General features: G+C 48.8%; 1 protein-coding gene across 1 annotated transcript in view; it reads left to right on the forward strand.

Moving 5' to 3' along the window:
- Nucleotides 1–11: 11 nt before the first annotated feature.
- Ncaph (non-SMC condensin I complex subunit H) overlaps nt 12–21,917 on the forward strand; it is a 30,805-nt gene continuing 8,899 nt past the window's right edge. The window contains exons 1-14 of the mRNA XM_023717454.1: nt 12–65; nt 7,226–7,466; nt 7,694–7,784; nt 8,449–8,541; nt 8,812–8,950; nt 9,628–9,752; nt 11,514–11,703; nt 12,841–12,932; nt 13,939–14,144; nt 17,579–17,727; nt 18,221–18,327; nt 18,648–18,770; nt 20,246–20,356; nt 21,674–21,853. Of these exons, the coding sequence (XP_023573222.1) occupies nt 47–65; nt 7,226–7,466; nt 7,694–7,784; nt 8,449–8,541; nt 8,812–8,950; nt 9,628–9,752; nt 11,514–11,703; nt 12,841–12,932; nt 13,939–14,144; nt 17,579–17,727; nt 18,221–18,327; nt 18,648–18,770; nt 20,246–20,356; nt 21,674–21,853 (1,866 nt within the window). The 5' untranslated portion in view covers nt 12–46. The remainder of the gene's footprint in view (nt 66–7,225; nt 7,467–7,693; nt 7,785–8,448; nt 8,542–8,811; nt 8,951–9,627; nt 9,753–11,513; nt 11,704–12,840; nt 12,933–13,938; nt 14,145–17,578; nt 17,728–18,220; nt 18,328–18,647; nt 18,771–20,245; nt 20,357–21,673; nt 21,854–21,917) is intronic.

Raw genomic sequence — 21,917 nt, forward strand, 5'->3', positions numbered from 1 at the left:
GCGGCGCGCGCAATTTAAAACCAGCTCCGGCGACCTCGAGAGCGAGATGGGACCTCCCGGGCTAGGTGAGGCCGGGCCGGCACAAGCGCAGCGAGCGGCGGGGTCTAGTGTGGAGCAGTGCCCTGCTTGGGCGCGTCGGCAGAAGGGCCCGAGCGGGGAGTGGATAAGCTTAGTCCGCTTCTCGGCCTGCGGACCGCGCGAAAGGCGGGCGCGGGGGGAGGGGAAGGCGCGCGCTCGCGGCCAATCACGATGCGGCTGCGCGCCGCGGCCGCCAGGTCCCGGCTCCCACCAGGTGTCTCAGTTTCCAAAGAGGTTTTCCTCGACGGCATGTTAGTTTCCGGGCGAAGCCGTGGATACTGCTCTGTGCTTAGCATACATGTATTTATTTTTGCATTCGTTCAAAAATACTGAGCGCTTTCTTTGTGCAGACCCTAGGTAAGGAACAAAACGTGATATTCCTGCCCTGTGGCGGAGACGCAATTCATGAAATAGTTACAGTGATTGGGACCATCCACGAATGTTTCAAGGGAGCGGTTATCAGTTATTTCAGGTGTTGCCGAATCCCACAGAGATGAGACCTGAGAAATGATCGTAGGGTTTGGCAACATAAGTGTGGTTGATCGTGACAAAGCTTTTCATGAATTGGTAGGGACGCCTGCCGGCTCAGAGGGGTTGAAACGTGAGTGGGGGGTGAGCAAATAGATACAGGAAGTATTTTTTTTTTTAACTCATTCACCTTCTGTTTTTTTTTTTTTTTTTTTTTTCACCTTCTGTTGAATAACAATGGCAAAGGCAGATTAAAGAAGATGCGGAGAATTAAGGCATGCCTCCGATTCTCGAGTTTCCTTAAGACAAATTTCTCCTGTGTTTCCTATTTCTGCTGAGGTCTCTTTTAGGAAGGTTCAGTTCACCTCTATTCTGCAGCACCCATATCCGAATGGTTGTAAAATGTTCGATTTTGTTCCTAAACATTTCTTTCTTGTTTTGAGCGTAGGTGAGAGTTACCTTAGTCACTTTTTTTTTTTTTTTTTTTTTTTTTTTTTTTGGCGGAACCGGGGATTGAACTCAGGCCCTTGCGCTTGCCAGGGGAGCGCTTATTCCACTGAGCCATCTCCCTGGCCCCACCTTAGTCACTCTTGAGCTGGCGGGAAGCCATAAGGGGAATGCTTGAGGTCCTTGTATTTATTCCTTTTTTCCTCTGTTCACTCCTATGCCACTCACCTCACATGGGCAACCATTTAGGTTTTCCATGTAGCATTTTGGTGTGTTTGTGTAATGTCTGCATTGCCCATTGTGAACCAGCTAAGGTGTGTGTGTGTGGTGGGGACCAAACCTAGGGCTTGAACATGCTAGGTAAGTGCTCTACACTTACACTCTTACTTAAAATTTCGCCAGCTAGTGATGAGCAAGGGTTAAAGCAAGGCCTTCTGATTCTTAAATCTGGAAACTTTCCCTCTAGTAAGATTCCGAGTTCCTTTATTGCTCTTCTAGGAATATTGTTTTGTCTAACTATAATAGGCCCTAGCCACCATAGTCATACCTCGGATCTTTTTTATTTTGGTTTGTTTTTGGAGTAGGAATTGAATCTAGGGCCCCACAAATGCATGTTAGGCAGGTTCTATACCACTGAGCTACATCCCCAACCTTTTTTCTAAAAGTTTATTTTGAAGCAGGATCTTGCTAAGTTGTCCAGGCAGGTCTCAAACTTGAGATCCTCTTGCCTCTACCTCCTGAGTAGCTTGAATTGCAGATGTGTGTCACCACACTTAGTTGCCCAGTTAGAATCCTGTTACTACCATTAGTTGCACACTTTGTTCCCTCTTTTTTCTTTTTGAGACAGAGTTGCTATATAGTCCAGGCTGGCCTTGAACTCACTCTGTAGCCCAGACTGGCCTCAAACTCCTCTCAATCCTCGTGCCTCAGCCTTGTCACCTCTATTTTAAATATTTTACTTCTCGTTACCACCCGTCTTTGTCCCTCACCTGTCTCACATCCTCATTCCCCTCTTGGTCTACATTTGGTGGTTGGTTTGTCTAATCAGGGCCTTCCCATCGCTCCTTGTACTTGTCTGACAAAAATCAAAACCCTGGCTGATTGCTACTCTACTTACTCAGCAGGCCTAATGATGGCACCAGCCCCTGCGTGTCCAACAGCAGCGAACCTCCCCCACACCCATGTATGTGGGCTCCAGGATACCCTAACCTCCCAGCAGGTGTGCTTTGTTTCCTGGTTCATGTACTCTCCTGCTCCTAGATTGATTTCACACTTTCCCTTCTCCCTCAGGCATGTTTTGTTTTTGTTTTTTTGAGACAGGGTTTCACTACACAGTTCAGGCTGGCCTTGAGGTCACTTTGTGGCCCAGGCTGGTCTCAGACTCTCAGCAATCCTGCCCCAGCTTCCCATTCCTATGCGAACAGAGGCAGAAACACGTCTGAGTGCTGGGATTACAGGTGTGCACCATCACACTGGACTAAAAATGTACCTATTTATAATGAAAGTAAAAGCAATAAAAAAAGGTCATAGAGCCAGCAGTGGTGGTGCACAGCTGTATTCCCAACACTTGGGAGGCTGTCTTGTGTCCAACCTGAGCAATTTAGCTAGATCCTGTCTCAAAACAAAAAATGGCTGGGGTTGTAGTTTAATGCAAAGGTCCTGGGTTCAACCCCCAGTTCTGCAAAAAGGAGAAAGCAAAAAGAAACCTAGAACATCTGCAAGCCCACCCTTTTAGCTGCTGCCCTGTCTGCACCAGTGTCTGCATGTGTTGCCTTTCCTCCCATTTGTGCACTCAACTGAATCATCCCCTTTACCTAATCAAGTAAGTTGTTCAGTAACTTTCTTTTGCATGATCCCTGTGGTAGGCCAAATAATGCTGCCCGTGTCAGTGGCGGAAGGGACTTCTCAGGTGTCATGAGGGTGAGGGTCTTGAGATGAGGAGGTGGACCTGGCTCATCCCAGTGGTCTCAGAATGGGTAGGGAGGTGAGAGTTGGAAGATGCAACCATAATGGGGAGAGGTAAGAGGATCGAAGGGAGGGGCCAGAGCCGAGCAGTAGGAAGCCTTTTGGAAAAGGCAAGCCAACAGTTTATTCCTGAAACTTCTGGAAAGAATTCACACTGCTGGCATTTTGATTCTAGACTTCTAACCTCCAGACCTATGAGAGAGTGCGTGCGTGCATGCATGTGTGTGTGTGTGTGTGCTAATCTTGTGATTATCTTGCTCCAGCAGCGGTAGAAAACTGATCCCATCTCTTTGCTTCGTTTTCTTTACTGTGCTGGTTTGTTGTATTTTGCTTGTTAACAGTTGTTTCTTGGCTTTCATCCTTTCTTTTTTGCAGCAAAGTCTTTGGAGATCTTGTGTGCCTTTGCAGCCTCCAGGTTCTCTCCTCTTGTCCTCCCTGAGTCCATTCCAGATTGGCTTCCTCCCCTGCTGCGCTAGGAACGCTGCTCCTGCCATCTCCAGTACCTAGGTCGCGGCTCCACACTCAGCTCTCAGTTCTTACCTGATTGGCTCTGTCAGCTGCAGGTGACAGAGGTCATTACTCCTTTCTCAGCTGCAGCAATGTGGTCACCTGCCTCCCTCCCCCAGTACTGAGGATGGAACCCGAGGCCTCACACTGAGCTACGACCTCAGCCCCCTTTCTGATTAGTTCATTAATTTACTTTGAGATGGTCTCACTAAGTCACTGCTGCCCACTTGGGGTCCAGGGAAGATTTTCGCAGGTGAGATCCCAAGGCCAAGGAACACACATGTGCAAGATACCAGCAACCACATCAGGCAGCGTAGAGCAGAGCAGAGAGCCAGCGCGAGAGCCGCCTGCATCTTGATTGTATAAATCTTGACCAGGTTGTTTCGTGTTTACATTCTTATGCAACTGTGTATCACATGCACAGTTACCTGTGCTGTCTTAATTACTTAACTCTAGCCCACCGTGTACCTGCAGTAGACAAGTGGGGTCACATCCTCAGGTGTCTTTAGACGCTCCTGAGCTTTGTAGCAGTCTGAGTGGTTCCCTACAGTCACTAAGTTGTTCACATTAGGCTTAAATTTAGAACTTTCCTGCCTCAGCCCCCCAAGTGCTGTGATTACAGGTGTGTACTACCATGCCTGGCCCACTGGGGTTTTAGAATGCCACATCCCCTAGCTTTCTCCTGCCTTCCTCATCTCCTTTCCTCTTTCTGCATTCTTCCTGCTGGTTCTGCTTTGAAAGTGTCCCAGCACTGCCTTCAGCTTTCACTCTATCTTTACTTACTTGGGAGCTCATCCAGTGTTAGGAATTTAAATATGCCCTATGCAGTAACCTCTCCCCTGAGTTCTAGAATTAAATCCAAATGCCCTGTCCTTTGGTTGGTTAGGAAGCATTCCAGGCCTAGAGCCTCTGCACCCCCAAGATTTGCTGCTCCCTGGGCCTCCTCTCCCAGCCTCTGGCAGTTCCTTCCTTAGGTATGGGATGACCCTGGACCTAGCCTGGTCTTCATGCTGCATGTATGATGCAATAGGAAGTTACGCTGTTCTGTTCGGTCTGGAGACCCTGTGGGGGGTCTGGACATTTCTTCCTTCCTGCACCGATACCTTTGGTCTGAGTCACCAACATCTGTCCTAGTTACTGGCCGTTACCTTCCTGCTTGTCTGCTCGTGTTCCCTTTTCAAGCTGCTCTTACTATGATAGCGCAGAACCTTCTGAAAGCAGGAGTTAGATCCCTTTATTACTCTCACCAGTTTTCAGTCCTTCCCCTCCCACTTTTTTTGGAAGGAAGACTGCACCAGCCCACGCATGAGCCTCCTTTGCCCCACGCTTGTCCTACCCTATCCTGACGTGTTCCTGCTCCACCTGGCCTGCAGTCCGTGTGCTGACACCTTACCTCTCAACACACCCCACACATGCTGGCTGGCCTGTTCTGCCTTCATACTCACTGTGCCCTCTGCTTCTGGCAGGTCCCCTGGGTGTCTGATGTTCCCTTCCTGGTGAGCCCTTCCTGACCACTGTGATTAAGATGACTGCCCCCTGCACCCCCAGTCTCTGAGCCCCTTCTACTGTGCCTTTCTCTATAATGTTTATGTCCATCTTACATGTCATACATTTTCTAACATCTTATGAAAATGTTCAGATATACAGGAAAATTGGGAGGCCCAGACATAAAACAGCCCATATATAGGTCTAGTAGTCATTAACATTTTGCCATCTTTTTTATCAGAGCAATTGAAAGTAAGTTGCACACATCCTTCACCCCTAAATTGTTTCTCACGCATATCCTGACCATAATGACCTTTTCTGTAGTGACAGTAATGACCACACCAGAGACAAAGATCAGTTCCTTAATGTTACCTGGTCTCTAGGCTATGCTGCAAGTTTTCCTAATTATCTGTAAAATGTCACAGCTGATTTTTTTTTTAAAGCAAGGACTGGCTAAAAACATATATATGTTGTTTTTGGCTTATAAGACTTTTCTGCAAGGTCCTGAGTTCAATCCCTGGTACCACAAAAAAAAAAAAAAAAAAAAAAGACTTCTGTTAACCCAGAAGATTGCCTACGTGCATGCACACAAACAGGAGGCAGAACACAGGGCCTTACCATGCTAGGGAAGAACAGCTTTGGTGCCTAACCATATCTCCAACCTTTTGAAAACATTTTTCTTAAGAATCTGGGGGGCTGGTGAGATGGCTCAGTGGTCTAAAGCACCTACTTGGAACAAGCTTAGCAAAGCACAGGGACCGCGGTTCAATCCCCAGCACCACATGCCAGCCAGCCCCGCCCCCTGGTGGGCTGAGCTGGCCACACACACACACACACACACACACACACATAAATAAATAAAATTTAAAAAAAAAAAAAAAAAAAAAAAAAGAATCTGGGCCTCCGGGCTGGGGAGATGGCTCAGTGGAATAAGTGCTTCCCTGGCAAGCACAAGGGCCTGAGTTCAATCCCCAGTTCAGGAAAAAAAAAAAAAAAAAGAATCTGGGTCTCCCCTCCCTAACAGCCTGCACTGGACTTGAAATTGTAGTCCTCCTCTGACGGCATCAACACTGACTTCAAAAGAAACAGAAGCGTTGTCATTTATATTCCCCATTTTACTTTTTTTTTTTTTAAAGGTATTTAGTATAGGGTCTCACTACACAGACTGGACTCCTGTTTTTCAGCCTCTCAAGCACTGGGATTATATGTGTGTACCACCACACCCAGTCTCAGTCATTGTCTCAGCTTGCCCAGGGAATAGGCCTTTTTTTTTTTTTTTTAAAAGACAAGGTCTCACTGTGCAGTTCAGGCTGGCCTTGAACTTGCTTATGTAACCTAAGCTGACCTCAAACTCATGATCTTCCACCCTCAGCCTCCCGAGTGCTGGGATTACAGGTGTGCACCACCATGCCTGGCCCCCATTCCAAATTTGTTTAGATGTCTTCTTGTAATATTATTCAACTTGTTTCTCAACTTCTTGTATTCTTCACCAGCTGGAAGTTAGATCTAATGTGTTGGTTAAATTTAGGTTAAGTATGTTTGGGCAAAATTTGTCCTGAACAGGGCTATGAATTTCAGATTGTATCATATGGGGAGATGAGTAAGCTTCAGGATATTTCATTTTTAGTGAGGAGGCATTTGGCTGCTTGGTTAGTGTGGTGACTGCTAGATCTTCCACTGTAAAGACATTTTCTTCTCAGCAAGCAATCTGTGGGAGGCTCTTTGGACCACATTCTTCTTTTCTTTACAGCTCGACAGTATTTACTCTGTGTCTCGCTGTTAAGACCCCTGGGGAGCTGGAATTAGAACCCAGCCTGACTGGCAGTAGCAAACCTCACTCCTGCCTAGTACCTGTAGCTTCCTTGCCTTTGGCGTTGCGGGTGACAGGGGTCTGTTGTCCTGCTGATGTGTGAGCTGGTCAGCCATCAGTGTTGCTGCCACAACCCCTTCTTCCTCCTGTGGTGCTGGAGATGGGCCCCAGGGCCTCACATATGGTAGGAAGGTGCTGTCCCCCTGGGCTGTGCCACCAGTCCTGTCTTACACTTTTTTATATCCTTTACAATGCTTGGCTTCACAGTGCTGATACTTGTTCTATCCCCACCGCTCTCCCCACAAGTAACAGACTCTAGGGATTCTGGCATTGGCTGTAAGAGCTGAGGGGCTCAAGGCACTGTGCAGCGGCCTCGGCTCGGGATAGCCCCAGCCAGGTCTCTTAGGTACGGGAGATGTTCTGCTGCAGGTTTCTTGAGCACATGTTTTGTTCCATCACTGCCAGCCACAATGAGCAAGTCTTCAGAGAGCCGTGGACATCCCCACAGTGCCAGCTCCCCTTCGGAAAGGGGGTTCTCTATCCCCGTGCCCCGGAAGGCTCCTCTCAATACCCCTGGCACCCCGGTCCTTGAGAACTTTCCGCAGAATGATGATGAGAAGGAGCGACTGGAGCGGAGGCGCTCCAGGGTCTTTGACCTGCAGTTCAGCACAGACTCACCTCACCTCCTCTCCTCCCCCTCCAGCAGGTGACTGGGCTTTGGGTGGGCTGCTTGGGTCTGGGCATCTGCAGTGCCTTGTGGATTCTGGGTCTGGGGTTTTTTGTTTTGTTTTGTTTTGTTTTTGGACTGGGACTTGAATTCAGGACCTTGCGCTTGCCACGGAGCTTTATCGCCAGCCTGGGTCTGGGTTTTGAAAAGGTATATATTGTGTTCACTGTTGAGGTTTTTTGTTTTTGTTTCTGTTATCCTTTTAGGAATGTTGATGTTTCAGCTACAATTCCTAAATTTACAAACACCCAGATTACAGAGCATTACTCCACATGTATCAAGCTGTCTACTGAAAACGTGAGTATTTGTTGGGTTGCAGCTGCAAATTTTGCACCTTGATCACAGAGAAACCTAGCTTTTTTGAATTTGAGGAGAATGTGTGAAAGTTATTGTGTTCTCCAGTGTTGCTTCCTGGTGCTGGTGTCACTCAGGATGGTTTTGACCTTTGGCGCTCCTCTGTGCAGGTGGCATGCTACCTGCTGTGTGTTTAGAGAGGAGCATGGCCCGGGTTCACGTGTATTGTGGATCAGCCTGAGTGGAGCCCTGTCTCCTGTCTGTCACTTAGGAGCTGTGTGACTGATGCGTCACCACTTGCTCTGCTGTATCCCCCTACTGCTTTGGTGTTTTGAAACAGTCTTACTGTGTAGTTCAGGCTGCCCTCACTTGAGGCCATCCTCCTGCTGCAGCCTCCTGAGTGTTGGGTTACATCTGTGTACCATTAATACCCACCTCCTCTTAAGTGAGAATGAGGACAGTGCCTGCCTAGTAGGGCTTTGTATGCATGATTTTGCCTTGAGGCAGAAGTGTGTATAGCTGTGGTTTTGTTGTCAAGTAGTCCTGAAAACTGAGATCTGGGCAGGAAGTAAACAGCCTATATAAAAACTTCCTCTATTCAGAGAAGCAGTATTCATGTAACCTCAGGCTCTAAATAATAAACCTTGCTACAATTTTCTGTTTCTAGAAAATCACTACCAAGAATGCTTTCGGCTTGCACTTGATTGATTTTATGTCAGAGATCCTTAAACAGAAGGACACCGAACCAACCAACTTTAAAGTAAGAAGGACTGCATGTCCTTTCCTGTCTGATTACTGTTATTTCTGAATTCAGAGAAGACATGAGAGCCTTCCGGGTGAAACAGCGTAGTAGCTACTTCACTTTGTTTCCTCAGTGGATTAAATTGCAGAGACACAGCTGTGTTTACTCCCCACCAGTCTGTCATTTTTCTCAGGACATACAAATGCCTTATGAAACTTGCTGATTTTTGCCTGTTGTGAAGTCCTTTTTTCTGCCTCTTCATGAATCTAGCTCTGCTGGTTTGACTAGGTAGCTGCTGGTACCCTGGACGCCAGCACCAAAATCTATGCTGTACGTGTAGATGTCGTCCATGCTGATGCATACAGAGTCTTGGGGGGGCTTGGCAAAGACGCCCCATCTGTGGAAGAAGCAGAGGACCCTGGTACAGGTGTGTGGGTTGGGATTTAAGGCTTCTTTAGGGTGCACCAGGTAGTTATGAGGGTTATATGGTAAAGTCCCAAGAAACCCGTTATTTTATGGAAGATACAGGCATTTTCCGAATTATTCGTCAGCATTACTTCTCAGCGCTATTTCTTGTGGACCTTCGTTGTTGCTCCTCTGTGAGGTGGACTAGTTGGCAGTGCAAGTTACTTATTTTTTTGAAAAAGATGAGGATGCTATAGAAGTATTTAGCTTTTGTTCAAATGGGCTAGGTGTGGTTATGCATGTCTATAATCCCAGCACTCAGGAGGCTGAGGCAGGCAGGATTGCTGGGAGTTTGAGACCAGGCTGGCTACATAGTGAGTTCAAGGCCTGCCTGGATTACACAGTGAGACCCTATCTCCAAAAAAAAAAAAAAAAAAAAGATTTTGTTTGAAGTTGAGTAAACATCACCAACTAGAAACTTCTGACATGGGGATCTTTGGAATATGACTACATTAAAGGCCAATACTTACTCTAGTAATTGAGTTTTCTCATAAGCTGAGATTAGACAGGGCCTGTTGTATTGAGTGAATTTCACTTGTTTAAATTATGACTACTCTTGAGGGTTTTGAAGAACTTGAATTAGTGCAGTAGCATGCTCAAAGCAACCCCTGAAGTACACAGTCTTATTCCTCCTTTCAGAGGGAAGCACTGCTGAAACAGGAACAACCAGAAAGGCTCCAAAACCAAAGAAGAAGCATTCCTGCAAAACCATCGAGCAGAATATAAGCAACCTCAATGTCTCTGAAGCAGATCGAAAGTGTGAGGTGAGGAAGTGTCTCCCCAAGACGTAAGCTCTGACTCACTCAACCTCGGGCTGGGCCTCAGTGGGGCTGAGCCTGCCTGCTGCTCTGCGCTCGGAAGAAGCCCTGGGAGTAACACATTTAACTGGCATCTGTGTCATCACCCTGAGCTTCATGGTGAAGTCTGAAGGTGCTTAATTAAATTAATTAATTCAGTACAAGGTCTCGCTACTTAGCTCAGACTCATAGTGATCCTCCTGTCTCAGCCTCCCTAGCACTGGGGTTACAGGTGTGCACCACCACACCCGGGTTCAGTGGCCAGTAAGGTGCGCCCAGGGTTCCAGGGCCAGCATGGCTTGCGGTACCAAGGATCAAACCCAGGTCCTTGTGCTTGCCATGCAGGCACTTAGACCACTGAGCTATCTTCCCAGCCCTGAAGGTGCTAAATTCATCTCTTTCAGAGTACAAGAGTAGAAAAAAGATTGCAGGCTAGGTGTGGTGGTGCACGCCTGTCATCCCAGCACTCAGGAGGATGGGGCAGGATTGCTGAGAGCTTAAGGCCAGCCTGGTCTACATAGTTAAGTGCAGGACCAGTTTGAACTACATAATGAGACCCTGTCTCAAAAAAACAATGAAAAAAACCGGGTTGCAAGTTACTAAGGCATCTGGCTAGGAATTTTAGCTTTGCTTCCAGGCACACACTGCAGTGGTAAGGACAGTATTTGCTGCACACGTGACAGTTGTTGTGCACTTCCCTCAGCCTATCACCATGTCATCCTTCTTGTCACATCTAGGGAAGGGGTAACTGAAGGACAGCTGTTAAGTAATGTGCCCAGGAGATGCATCTAGAGAGTGAACTAGGATTTGAAGCTGAGGGCCTTACTTTCCTGCAAATCCTAAAGAACCCGTTTCAAGAAATTGTCCTGGAGGACTTTAAACCCCAATAAAGCGAATGATGTTGCTCCACTTTTTTCCCCCTAGATTTTGTTATTCAGTACTTTTTAAGAGGTGAGACTACAGCCAACCATGTGGAAGTACCGTAACATCCTGGAAGTCCTCTTTTGTGAATGTCTTTGTTGGCGCTGTTGTGGCTTCCTCAATGTCCTGAATGGATTTAAGATATTTACCTTATGGTCGTTTTGACTTTAGAGAAAGAACCAGAAGTTTCACAGTGCTAGTTCTGTAAATAAGGATCTGAGGACACACGGTGATTCTGAGACCCTGCCTTTCAGTTAAGTGGTACTCAGTAGCCGCATTCATTGTAGTTTTTTATTACACTTCATAAACACTCTTGAAAGAGAACTTTGAGAATTGTTTCACAAAATGGCATGAGTGACAGCCTAAGTGTGCTCAGAGCAAGTAGGGGATCTGTGAGGGGAATTAGTGGCAATGTATCAGTCACTGTAATGCATCTTAAAATTGTAAGTATTTACTATATATTTTGATTACCATTGTACATCCCCAGCCATTTTTATTTTGAGACAGAGTCCCACTAAGTTGCCCAGACTGACCTTGAATGTAGGATCCTCTGGTCCCAGATTTCCAAATAGCTGAGGTGATAGGCGTGTGTCACTATTCCCAGCCATCCTGCTTCTGGAGTGGAGTACTGCCCACACACTGCCTTTCTTTTCCACCAGGATTTGCCTGAATTAGTTGGAAGACCCTTCCCTGTCTTGATCATGGGCAGACACGTTCCAGTCCCATTTGTACCCAGGCCACCAGACCGGATCAGTGCCTGCCTTTGTGTTTCCTCTCGTTATGCTCTCCGTCTGTTCTCGTATTCAGGTGGATCCCATGTTTCAGAGGACGGCAGCCTCCTTTGATGAGTGCAGCACAGCAGGGGTGTTTCTCTCCTCCCTGTGCTGCCAGGACTACCGGAGCGAGCTGCTTTTCCCTTCCGATGCCCAGCCTCTCTCCACTGGGGAGTCCCTTGAGCTGCCAGACTTGGGCTGGGTAGAGATGGCAGACCTGAAAGGTAAGCACAGACCATGCCTGTCGCTGGAACTTTTTAGTCACCAGAGAAGTTTCTCCCGTAACTATAGGTATAGCTATAGGCGCTCATGTTGAAGTAGTCTTCAGGTGCTGCACAGTGTCCTTCAGGCAGCATTTGGCTGTGCAGGCGTGGAGTCTGAACAGTAACCCATGCCTCTGGTGTCTGCACCTCATGTCCCTGGGCACCCACCGTTCACTGCAAGTTCTGTGACTGAGCTCAGGCTAGATGCTAGGGCTTAGGATTTGCGAAGGGAGCCTAAGAGACCTGGTGGCAGAGACCTTGTTCCCATTTGCTGCACAGCCAGGAGGCCTTAAGAGGATGTTGTCAGTTGTTTTCAGGTCCCTCTGGCAGTCTGGGGACTGATCTGTCCAGTTGTTAGTCCTGTTACACCTGCTTGGCAAGATTTGAACACACACCCGTTCTACCATTCAGCCCAAGCCTGGTCTTTATAGGGTGCAGCGACAGAGAGCAGCCTGTGTAAAGTCAGACCAAGAGCTGCACTTGCCTGGAGTTTGTTCTTTAGTGGTGTTGGGAACTGAGCTTTGCACTGAGCTGTATCCTCAGTGTTTCTTTATTTTTTTATTTTGACACAGGGTCTTGGTAAGTTACGAAGGCTGGGCTCAAATTTATAATCCTCCTGCCTCAGCCTTGCGGAGTACGGTGACCACAGTGTGTGTCACTTCCCCGGCTCTGTGATCGTGTCTTACAAGTTGGATGACATTGATCCTTCTAAGCAGAGCCATGCAGATGGTACAGCACTGCATGTAACAGTGCATTCTCATCCTTTCTGCTCTTGCCTAAATTTGCTGTGTGTAACAGTTTGGAGCTCACAGTCTCCTTCCCACATTTTCTGCCTCATCTGGCTCTGATCCTCAGAAGTAGGTGGGTTTAAGACTAAAAATAATCACTGTCGCATGATGCTAGTATGCTCCCTGTGCTTTAGAGGAAGGATTTTTTGGGTTCCCCCATATTGTAGAGTGAGAGTTCATTTCTGAACCAGCCGGCTGTGCTTCAGGGGTGAGGTGGCTGTGCCTCTGGTCTCCCTTGTGCCTCTTGCTGGGAGGCGCAGGAGAGCGCCCCACCCTCTCTGAGCTCTGATCTTGCTGTGCTCCCCTGCAGCGCCCCTGCAGCAGTGTGTGGAAGATCGCCAGCTCTGCCCCGCCCTGGCCGGCTTCCAGTTCACCCAGTGGGACAGTGAGACGCATACTGAGGTGTGGTCAACGCTGGGCTTGGAAGGAAGGGCTCCAGGCGCTTCTCCCGGGTGGTGGTTTCGGTTAAACAGCTCAAGATTAGTTCTGCCCAGTGGGAACCAAAACTGTGGCATCATTTTTTATTTATCTAGGAGTACAGAAAATATTTCCTTTGGCACTTCTTTAGGGATAAAAACGTGGTTGGGATGGGGTTGTGAACCTCACTGTGGGACCACTAGGTGGCCATGCCCTTTTCAAGTGAACTTTTTTATTTTTGGTGGTGCTAAGGGTCAGGGAGATAGCTCAGTAGAATAAGGCGCAGGGTCTTGAGTTCAACCCCCGGTACCACAAAAAAAAATCCTTTTGGGTGGTGCTGAGGGTGGCTACCTGGATCTTAGGCATGCTGGGGGGGCAGGCTACTGCTGAGCTATATGTCCAGCCCTTTTGAGAAGAAACCTTAAGGTAGCACTCTCTCCAGGGTGCCAGGGCTTTGAACTTGAAATCCTCCTGTCTCAGCCTCTCAAGTACTGGGCATTACAGACATGTGCCACCACACTGGCATCAGATTTACTCTCAGACATGGTTACTCCACCGGCCTTGGTCAGGCTGCTGTCAAGTTCAGGGCACTTCCTGCTTGTTGGGGTCGAGTCCCTTGGCACACAGTTTCCTGAGAAATTGTCATGTGTATAGCCTTCCTTCGGATATTTTTAGCATGACCCCCTTTAGCCTCATTACCACAACTTCCAAAATAAACAGTCTCCATGGAAAACCATTTTCTCTACATATGCAGTTAATGGGTACAGATTCCTGTTTCATGTTTTGCAAAACATGCCTGACAATGCAGCCTCATCCTGTGCTGCACAATATAAACTTCCTCAGTGCCTGACACTTGGGAGAGTGCTGGCTCCGGAAGGCATGGGCAAGAGTGCGGTGCAGGGCAAGGAGAAGGCTGGGAGCCGGAGTGTGGGCTGAGCTGGGGCAGGCGCAGGAATGGGGACAACCAGAGAACCTGCTCTCATCCCTGCAGTCTGTGTCGGCCCTGGTGGACAAGTTCAAGAAGAACGACCAGGTGTTTGATGTTGATGCAGAGGTCGAGGAGAGTGACAGTGGGGACTTCCTCAATGGGCCCCTGGAGGATGACTTTGATGCCAACGATGAGCCCGAGCACACTACCGCAGGGGACGACGAGGACTTCAGGAGCTGGAAGGAGCCCTGCCCGGTCCAGAGCTGCCAGTAAGGCTCTCGGGTTCCCAGAATGTTCCCAGAGACACTCCCTGTCTGATGTGAACAGGTCTCCCACAGGGAGATAAGACTTTAACTCTGATTGGCCAAGCCAGTGGGCTATGTTGTGCATATCAGCAGAGCCCTGTGCCTCATGTTGGAATTAGTACTTGCATTGTGTTGGCCAAGCCACTTTGGTTATCAAGTTGGCACTGCAGAAACTAATGAGGAAAATGATTTAATACTGGAAAAAATATGTAGGCCCTAAGTTGGGCATGGTGCACCCAAGCAAGATTAAAAGGTAGTCCAGCCTGGATAATGTAGCAAGACCTGACTCTAAAAGGGCTGGGAACATAGTTTGCTGGTAAAGCACTGGCCTGAAATGCATGAGGCCTTAGTTCAATTCCCATACTGCAAAAACGGAATAACATGCCTGGTATGTGGTGGCTACACCAGGGTAGCTGTCATTCCTGCCTGCATGGGTTAGTGGAGTAGGTGCTCCCTTTCACAGACTGGGCATTTGCTGGCTTTGGCCATGTTACTGCGCAGATGTTAGCAGGCAGATGTATCACTTACAGAAAGATACAGCACTCACCAGGGAGGTGAGTAGGCAGCTGGGCAGTGCTGGTCATTAGATGACTGGCTAAGGATGAGCCGAGTAGAGTCAGGTACATGCAGTGTTGGGGGAGGCAGAGTGGAGATGGTACTGAGTGAGCTTGACGAGGAAAATGCAAAAGAACTTGGTTGCCCTTCATTAAATGTACTTGATGGGTCAGTACTGTTTAATTCTCACCAGGACTGGAGGCGAGATTTCACAACCTTTAAGTATCACAGGCTTCCAGCGTTTCTGAATGGCCATGAGCTTACAGTCCCCCTGTTAACTCCTCTGTCCATAACTGCAGCTCTGCAGGCCTCGGGTAGGAGACAGCCAGGCTGGTGTCATTTGGACAGAGCCTCAGGCATTGTTCAGTATCATTTCCCAGCAGAGCAGTCTGTTTGACAGCACTGCTTGAAGCTTCAGGATGGAAGGTTTCTTTCTTGAGCTCAGCTTGCCTGCTCCCATGGGAAATAGCTAGGTTGATAATGTATCTCAGAATTGGGGTAGAAATTGGGACCCCTGAATATCTGGTACGTTCGGGTGTAGTCTCCCATCCTGGCCTGTTTGCCTCCCTTTTGATTCATCAGCTGACTTAGCTTTAGCCTGCCCGTTCCCGTCCTGTTTGCCAAGATGGGAGGCTGGTAGGCAGTTCAAGAGGCGAGCTTCTCTGTCGCTACTGTCACACGTCAGAGAGGAGCACTTGTGTTTTCTGCCGATTATTTGAACAGACCTCTTCATTTCTCCCTTCAAATAGCATCAGACCTTGGGCTCCGTCCTCCTAAGTGTGTTGGGGCAGGAGGCTGCAGCTCCAGTCTGGGCTTTGCCTCACATCAAGTCTTCTGTGCCAAGCATGGGCCTGGCCTATCCCAGGGCTTGCTAAATTTGCTCTGGAGTAGACCTAGCCCTACCAGAGAGCTGTGAGGTGTGGCAGTGCCATTGCCTTTGGGATTTTTCTTCATGAAATGAAGGGTTAGGACTAGATGAGAATCGTCTTTGAGGAAGGTGGGATGTTGCTCGAGTAGAGCATGCGCAAGGCCCTGGCCCTGCTAACAAAGTCATTGCTGATAATTTTTAGCCTCTTGTTCCATCTGTGTACTAAATGCTATGCCAGTGGCTTGTTATTTCCTGTCAGTTACATATGCAAACGTAGTTGTCTAGTCTTGCTCAGCTCTGTAACTAGCTCCTGTTTTTCCCCTCCGACCCCTTAGCAAACAGGCTCATAGAGGTTCTGTGTGGGACAGAGCTCTCAGCACCTAGCACAGTGGGCCAGACTTTGTGTACCGGGAGCTTCAGATAGCAGCTTCCACTCTATACAGGGACTGCTGTGTGATTTTCCTATTTCCGGGTGCGCCCAGGTTGAACCCACTGAACCGATCGTCGTAGCATCTTGTTCAAGGCGGGCTTGGGTGAGGGCTAGGTGATAAACTCCCCTATCAGGCAGGAGGTCCCTGTTACGGGCACCGGATGGCAACTGTAAGGGGCCGTGCAGTATTAGAAGTAGCTCTCTCCAGCTGGTCCTCCTGGCACGGTGTACTCTAGGAGTATCCTGTGCTGGAGGACCAAAGGGGCCTTGTCATATGCAGGAAGAGGCACATTGTAGAGATGGCAGGCGAGATGACATGGTGCCCTGCACCAGGGCTGATGGGCAGGAGGGCCCTGCGATGTTGAGAGATCTTAGGAGAGAGGGTTCTGGCAGGATTGGAGGAGTGTGGAGGGGCTGGCTTTGTGACCAGATTCTCTGAGGGCTATAGGTGCCCACCATACTGCTTGTGTGGTGACACAAGTGTGGGTGACTAGAGTTCAGGAAGCCTGTGGGGCCTCCATGCTGCCTGGACCAGGTCCTTGGGAGGGAGCCGTTCTCTTTACAGCTTTGCCTGTTGATGGCCAACCATCAGGACTCTTGACAGCAGAGTGCGGGGGACAGGCAAGTGGGGTCTCCCGAGAAGCACATTTACTGCTGAACAATGAGGCTCGGCATCCAGTTCTGTGACAGTAGAGGTCTTAGACTAGAAACATGATTTTTTTTTTTAGTATATTGTAATTTTAAAGTTAAGTATTAATTACATGAATAAAGGCATAAATACAAAGAGAAAGACAGAGCCAAGACCAGTTTCTTTTTAACTTTCCCTAGCCTGGGGGGGGCTTGCCCACCTTACCTCTAGGGGGCAGTACAGCCCTTGGGAGAGCTGCTGTACTACTCTATTAGCTCCTTGGAGAAGGATGAAAACCTGAAGGCCAGCTGGACAGGCCTTGGCAAAGAATAAATCTAGAGACCCAACAGATCATGACGGGGCTTGAAAGTGTTTGGAGGACTAACGGTGAGGTCAACATAACCAGTGTTTGCTGAGCGTACTGCCCTGAGGCAGTACTGCGACTGCAACAGGGTCTGCTGGTGCCCTCAGCCTTAGGAAGAGAGGGGGGCATGGTGCCAGTGTGAGGCTGGGACTGGGCAGCTGAGTTGGCTCCCAGCCCTCAGCTTTTGCTCTGTGTAATCTTACACAGAAACTTCAGTTCTCAGGAATAAATACGTACAACTGAATTTCTCTGTACCTCTTTAATAGTCTCTCAGATGGGTAGATTAGCATTTATGAAGGATTATGAAACATCTCAAGTACTTGTATAGGCATAAGCAATGTTATAAAATTAAGGGAAACAAAGGCACTATAAGAGTAAGGAGTAGGGGTTGTCAATGCAGGATTTATTTTGGAGTTGCTCTGAGAAGTGCTGTTCATCGTAGGAAAGTGGGTAGGTAGCAGCATCTCTAGTGCAAGCATGTGCTTCTTTACATGTAAATATGTGGTATTGTGTGTAACATACATGAACACACATGCTTTCTTGTGGGTTACAGGAAAGAAATGATTTCCCTTGGGGATGGAGACGTTCGGTCCATGTGTACCCTTCTGTCCATGAGACCTGGAGAATATTCCTACTTCAGTCCCCGGACTATGAAGATGTGGGCTGGCCCCGATCACTGGCGATTTCGACCTCGACATAAACGTATGTACTTCTGGTTGGGCTTGTAGGCCAAGTAGTGTAGGTGACTAGCTAATCAGCTGCTAGCTGGGGACAGGCAGTGCTGATGACTGTCACAGGTGAGCTGGCCTCTGATAAGGTCAGGTAACTGGGCTCTGAGCAGGAAGAATAAGACCCTAGGGCCAGAAGGGCTGGGCCTACAACTTCTTGGTATTCCTACAAATGTCAGCCTGGCCTGAAGCTGCAGGGCGGCCACCTGGCCTAGAGCACGCCGAGAGGACAGCACTGTGCCTTCTGGGCCAGCCACTGAGGCTGCATCCTAAGGAAGAGCTCAGCGTGTGTGTGGGATGTGTTTTGTGAGCCCCACAGGAGTCGTGTAGTTTAGGGTAGAAGTGGGCTGTGGAGCAGCATGCCAGCCGGGGGGCTGTTTGCCGCACTGTCTCAGGCTGCCGCACCCTTGTGAGGCGAGCTAATTTAGACCACGGGTGACCAGCAGCCTCCATGTTCCCTCCCACAGAAGAGGCCCCCTCCCAGCCGGAGACCCGGAAGAGGAGTACAAAGAAAGACTTCACGATAGACTTCGACGAAGATACTGACTTCAGCGCATATTTTCAAAAAACAAAGGTCTGTACTAGGTTTAGTAGCCTTGTGCTTTCTTATATTCCTCCCTGCCCGTTTTTCTTTCACATATGCATTAACTGACACTTAAGTGGTTCACTCACCCACATCTCTAAAGGAGCCATGGGGTAATGGTCCCAGCAGGGCTGGCAAGACTTGCCTTTAGAATGGGGAGGGACGCCTGCAAAGCCATCTTCTTACACGATCTGTGGGCTCTCTGATCTGTTGGGGGAGTAGTGCCACCCAAACCCATTAAGAAAAAACCCCAGGATATTTGACCATTGTTATCAAAAATACCTGAAAACTTTTTTGTTTTAAATGACTAGGCTGCTACTGTTCTGAGCAAGTCCACCTTGGAGAACCAGAATTGGAAAGCTACCACTCTTCCAATGGATTTCCACTATGAGGTCGATACCCTGGTTCAGCTGCACCTCAAGCCAGGCATGAGGGTGAGGCCTCCCTGGGTTCCTTAGGGTGCTGCTGAGGAGAGGACATGAGGGACAGCTGGTGGCTGGCAGCAGAGAGGCGAGGCAGAACTGAAAGGGCGACTTGTGGGGAGGACTCAAGATCACCTTGCTGGGCTGCAGTGGAACTTGCTGGTGTCCCAGCACTTTGGAAGGCTAAAGGAAGAAGATAGCAAGTTTAAGTCCCACCTGCAAGACTTAGTGAGACTGTCTCAAAAAATACAACAAGTGGGGTAGGATAAAGCTCAGCGGCACAAGGGCCTACCTGGCGAGTACAAGGTCCTGAGTTTGGTTCTTGGTACTTAAAAAAAAATTATATCTGTATCTATCAATCAACCAATTATAAATAATGAGCAGGGATATAGTTCCATGCAGAGGCCTTAGGTTCAATTCCCAGTACAAGAAAAAAAAAAGGAAAGAAACAAATGGCTCGAGGCTGGGCGCTAGGGTGAGTGAGCGCATCATCTTGCTGAGGTTCCAAAACCTTCTGGCTACTTCTTGATCCTCTGGCTTCCCCTTGAAGCTGTGGAGTCGCTGGCCTGGTGCCTTACCTAGTCTACACTGTCTTGCTCATGATCTGGGTTTAGAAGGGTGCCACAGTGGCAGACTCATGTCCCCAAGTGTACCTGTCTGTGCTCCCCCAGGACTGTCCTAGGAAGCACCAGATCACTCATGCTCATTCCCTGATTTCTGTCTGCCTCTTTGCCTGTGGCTTGTCCCTGGTGCTAGTGGCAAGGGACAGTGAGGATCCGGTCACAGGCACAAAGCAAGGCGGAGCCAGGGGAGGTGCACACACTTCCTCCAGGCCTGGGCTGGCCTCAAGCTGAGGTCCCCTGTCAGGACCTTGTGTAGGGGCTGCTGTCTGCAGGCAGGTTGTTAGTATATAATGTATTTGGACTTATATTATAAAAACATGGCGAGTTTGGGTTCTTTTCCCTTTATAGAGAATTGTGGAATTTTATTAAACATTCATTGTGCCCTCATGAACCTGCATTCCCATGTCCGGCTGCAGACCACTGGTATAAGGACTCGCAGATGCTGGGAGGGCTGTGGTCAGTGGCCTCCTGAAGAAGGGCATGGTTTTGTGAGACCATGGAGGTCGCCAGGGGCGGGAACAAGGTGGCTGCCTGGAAGTTACTGTGGTGGGTTTTCATTAGAATTGATCAAGGGTGACAAGATGACTTCTTTTGGATGGCTGTGGGCAGGGCTTCCAACTTGATTTTAGAGCAGGACCAGTTTTTCACATAAAACTATGTGGAGCACGTCATTGAGGATCAGAAGCAGGGCTGCACTGTGTGGGACCTGCACCCCACTGCCTGGGCTGCTCTGTGCTGTAGAGAGGTGTCATGTGGACAGCTTTGATTCTGGGAGGAGCATGGGCATAGCCACAAAGGGTGAATTCCCAACCTAGTGCAGTGGCCGCACTTCTCACATGGTTTGTGTTCTCTCCTTTATTCTAGCTACTGAAGATGACCCAGGGCCAGGAGGCAGGGACCGAGCACTATGAAGAAATTGGAGATTACGACTATGACAACCCCAACGACACCTCCAACTTCTGCCCTGGGCTCCAGGTGAGCAGCACTCACTGTCATCCCCTCCAAGCGGGGACACCGTCTTCCCTGATTCCCAGTCCAGACAGCGGGAGCAGAGGAGTGAGCTGAGACCTGCCCTGCCTGCATGCTGGCCTGCATCCTGATGATTCGGTGCGCAGGGGGAGCCGTCACCTGGCCACACACGCCGCTCGGCTCTGAGGCTTCCAGAAATAGGACTGTTCTTGGTCCTCAGAGCCAGTGTCCTGACATCCAAGAGGTGGTGTGGTCTGGGGGACAGAAAATCTTAAGGCTTTCCAGAGACCCAGAGGGGAAGGCCAGCCTTCCACCCCGACTTTGGTTCCTAGCTTGTGAGCTTGCATGGCGGCTCTCCGTTGTTAGATCTTGGCTGAGACCACATAATTTCCATTTCTCATCAGTAAGTCTACCAAGGAGTTAGTAAACGACCCTGGGGCAGGAGAGGCCTCACCTGTGTGCCTGCTGTGGGCGGAAGGCAGGAAAGGCGCAGGAAGGACAGTTTGCTTCCCCATGCATGAGAGGCAGGCGAACCCCCTGGCCCTCGAGCAGTGTTTCCCAAACCTGAGGACTCACCTGAGAGGCTTTTCTGAGTCACCCTTACCCCTCCCAAGACTCCTGTGCTTTTCTTGGGGGGTGGTGCCAGGTTTTGTTCTTGTTTTTTTTTTTTTTTTTTTTTGGTAAAGCCGGGGATTAAACTCAGGCTCTTGCGCTTGCCAGGGAAGCACTTATTGTACTGAGCCATCTCCCTGGCCCCAAGGAGCAAATCTCTGTCTGTTTTCTCCAAGTGCTGTTTTTTGTTTGTTTGTTTGTTTGTTTGTTTGTTTTTGTGGAACGGGGGATTGAACTTGGTGCCAGGTTTTGAACCAGGAGCCTTCGTGTTGACCTGTACCCTAGTCCCTGTCTTTTGTCTTTGTCATCTGAGGTACTGGTTGTATCTACAGTATTGCAGGACACTTTCTGTTAAATCTTCATTTACCTTAGAGGTCTTCAGGTAGCAGCAGATCTTCCCTGGAGGGTTTCTGTAGAATAGAAGAGACCAGAAGGTCCCATGGGCGGGGCTCAGTTGGGAACGCTCTAGCAGTCTGTTCTGGCTTTGTACATTTGCCTCTGTTTTTTGTTTTTTGGGGGAGTTTTTTGTTTGTTTGTTTGTTTGTTTGTTTGTTTTTTGGCGGAACCAGGATTGAACTCAGATCCTTGCGCTTGCCAGGGAAGTGCTTATTCTACTGAGCCATCTCCCCAGCCCCTCAGCTCTGTTTTGAAGATGCTCCTAAGCCCTGCCACCAGCTTCTCCCAAACCTGAAGAGTTGTTTCTTTGCACAGGCTGCTGACAGTGATTCCCAAGAATCAGACAACTTACTTACAGGGCAAGTTGGCACCTTTGACCTCACATCTGAGCCCTACAGCACACCTATGACAGCAGAAGAGAATGGTGACAGTCCTGAGGGTCACATCAACATCACGTCCTATGGGGAATCCAACCTGGTGGCTGAGCCTCAGAAGGTAAAGATGCATTGGTAAAGATTTACATCGTTTGGTTTGCCTGGAATCTTGTTTAGCTTATATC

Source organism: Octodon degus, unplaced genomic scaffold (assembly GCF_000260255.1).
Source record: "Octodon degus isolate 3935 unplaced genomic scaffold, OctDeg1.0 scaffold00052, whole genome shotgun sequence".
NCBI lineage: Eukaryota > Metazoa > Chordata > Mammalia > Rodentia > Octodontidae > Octodon > Octodon degus.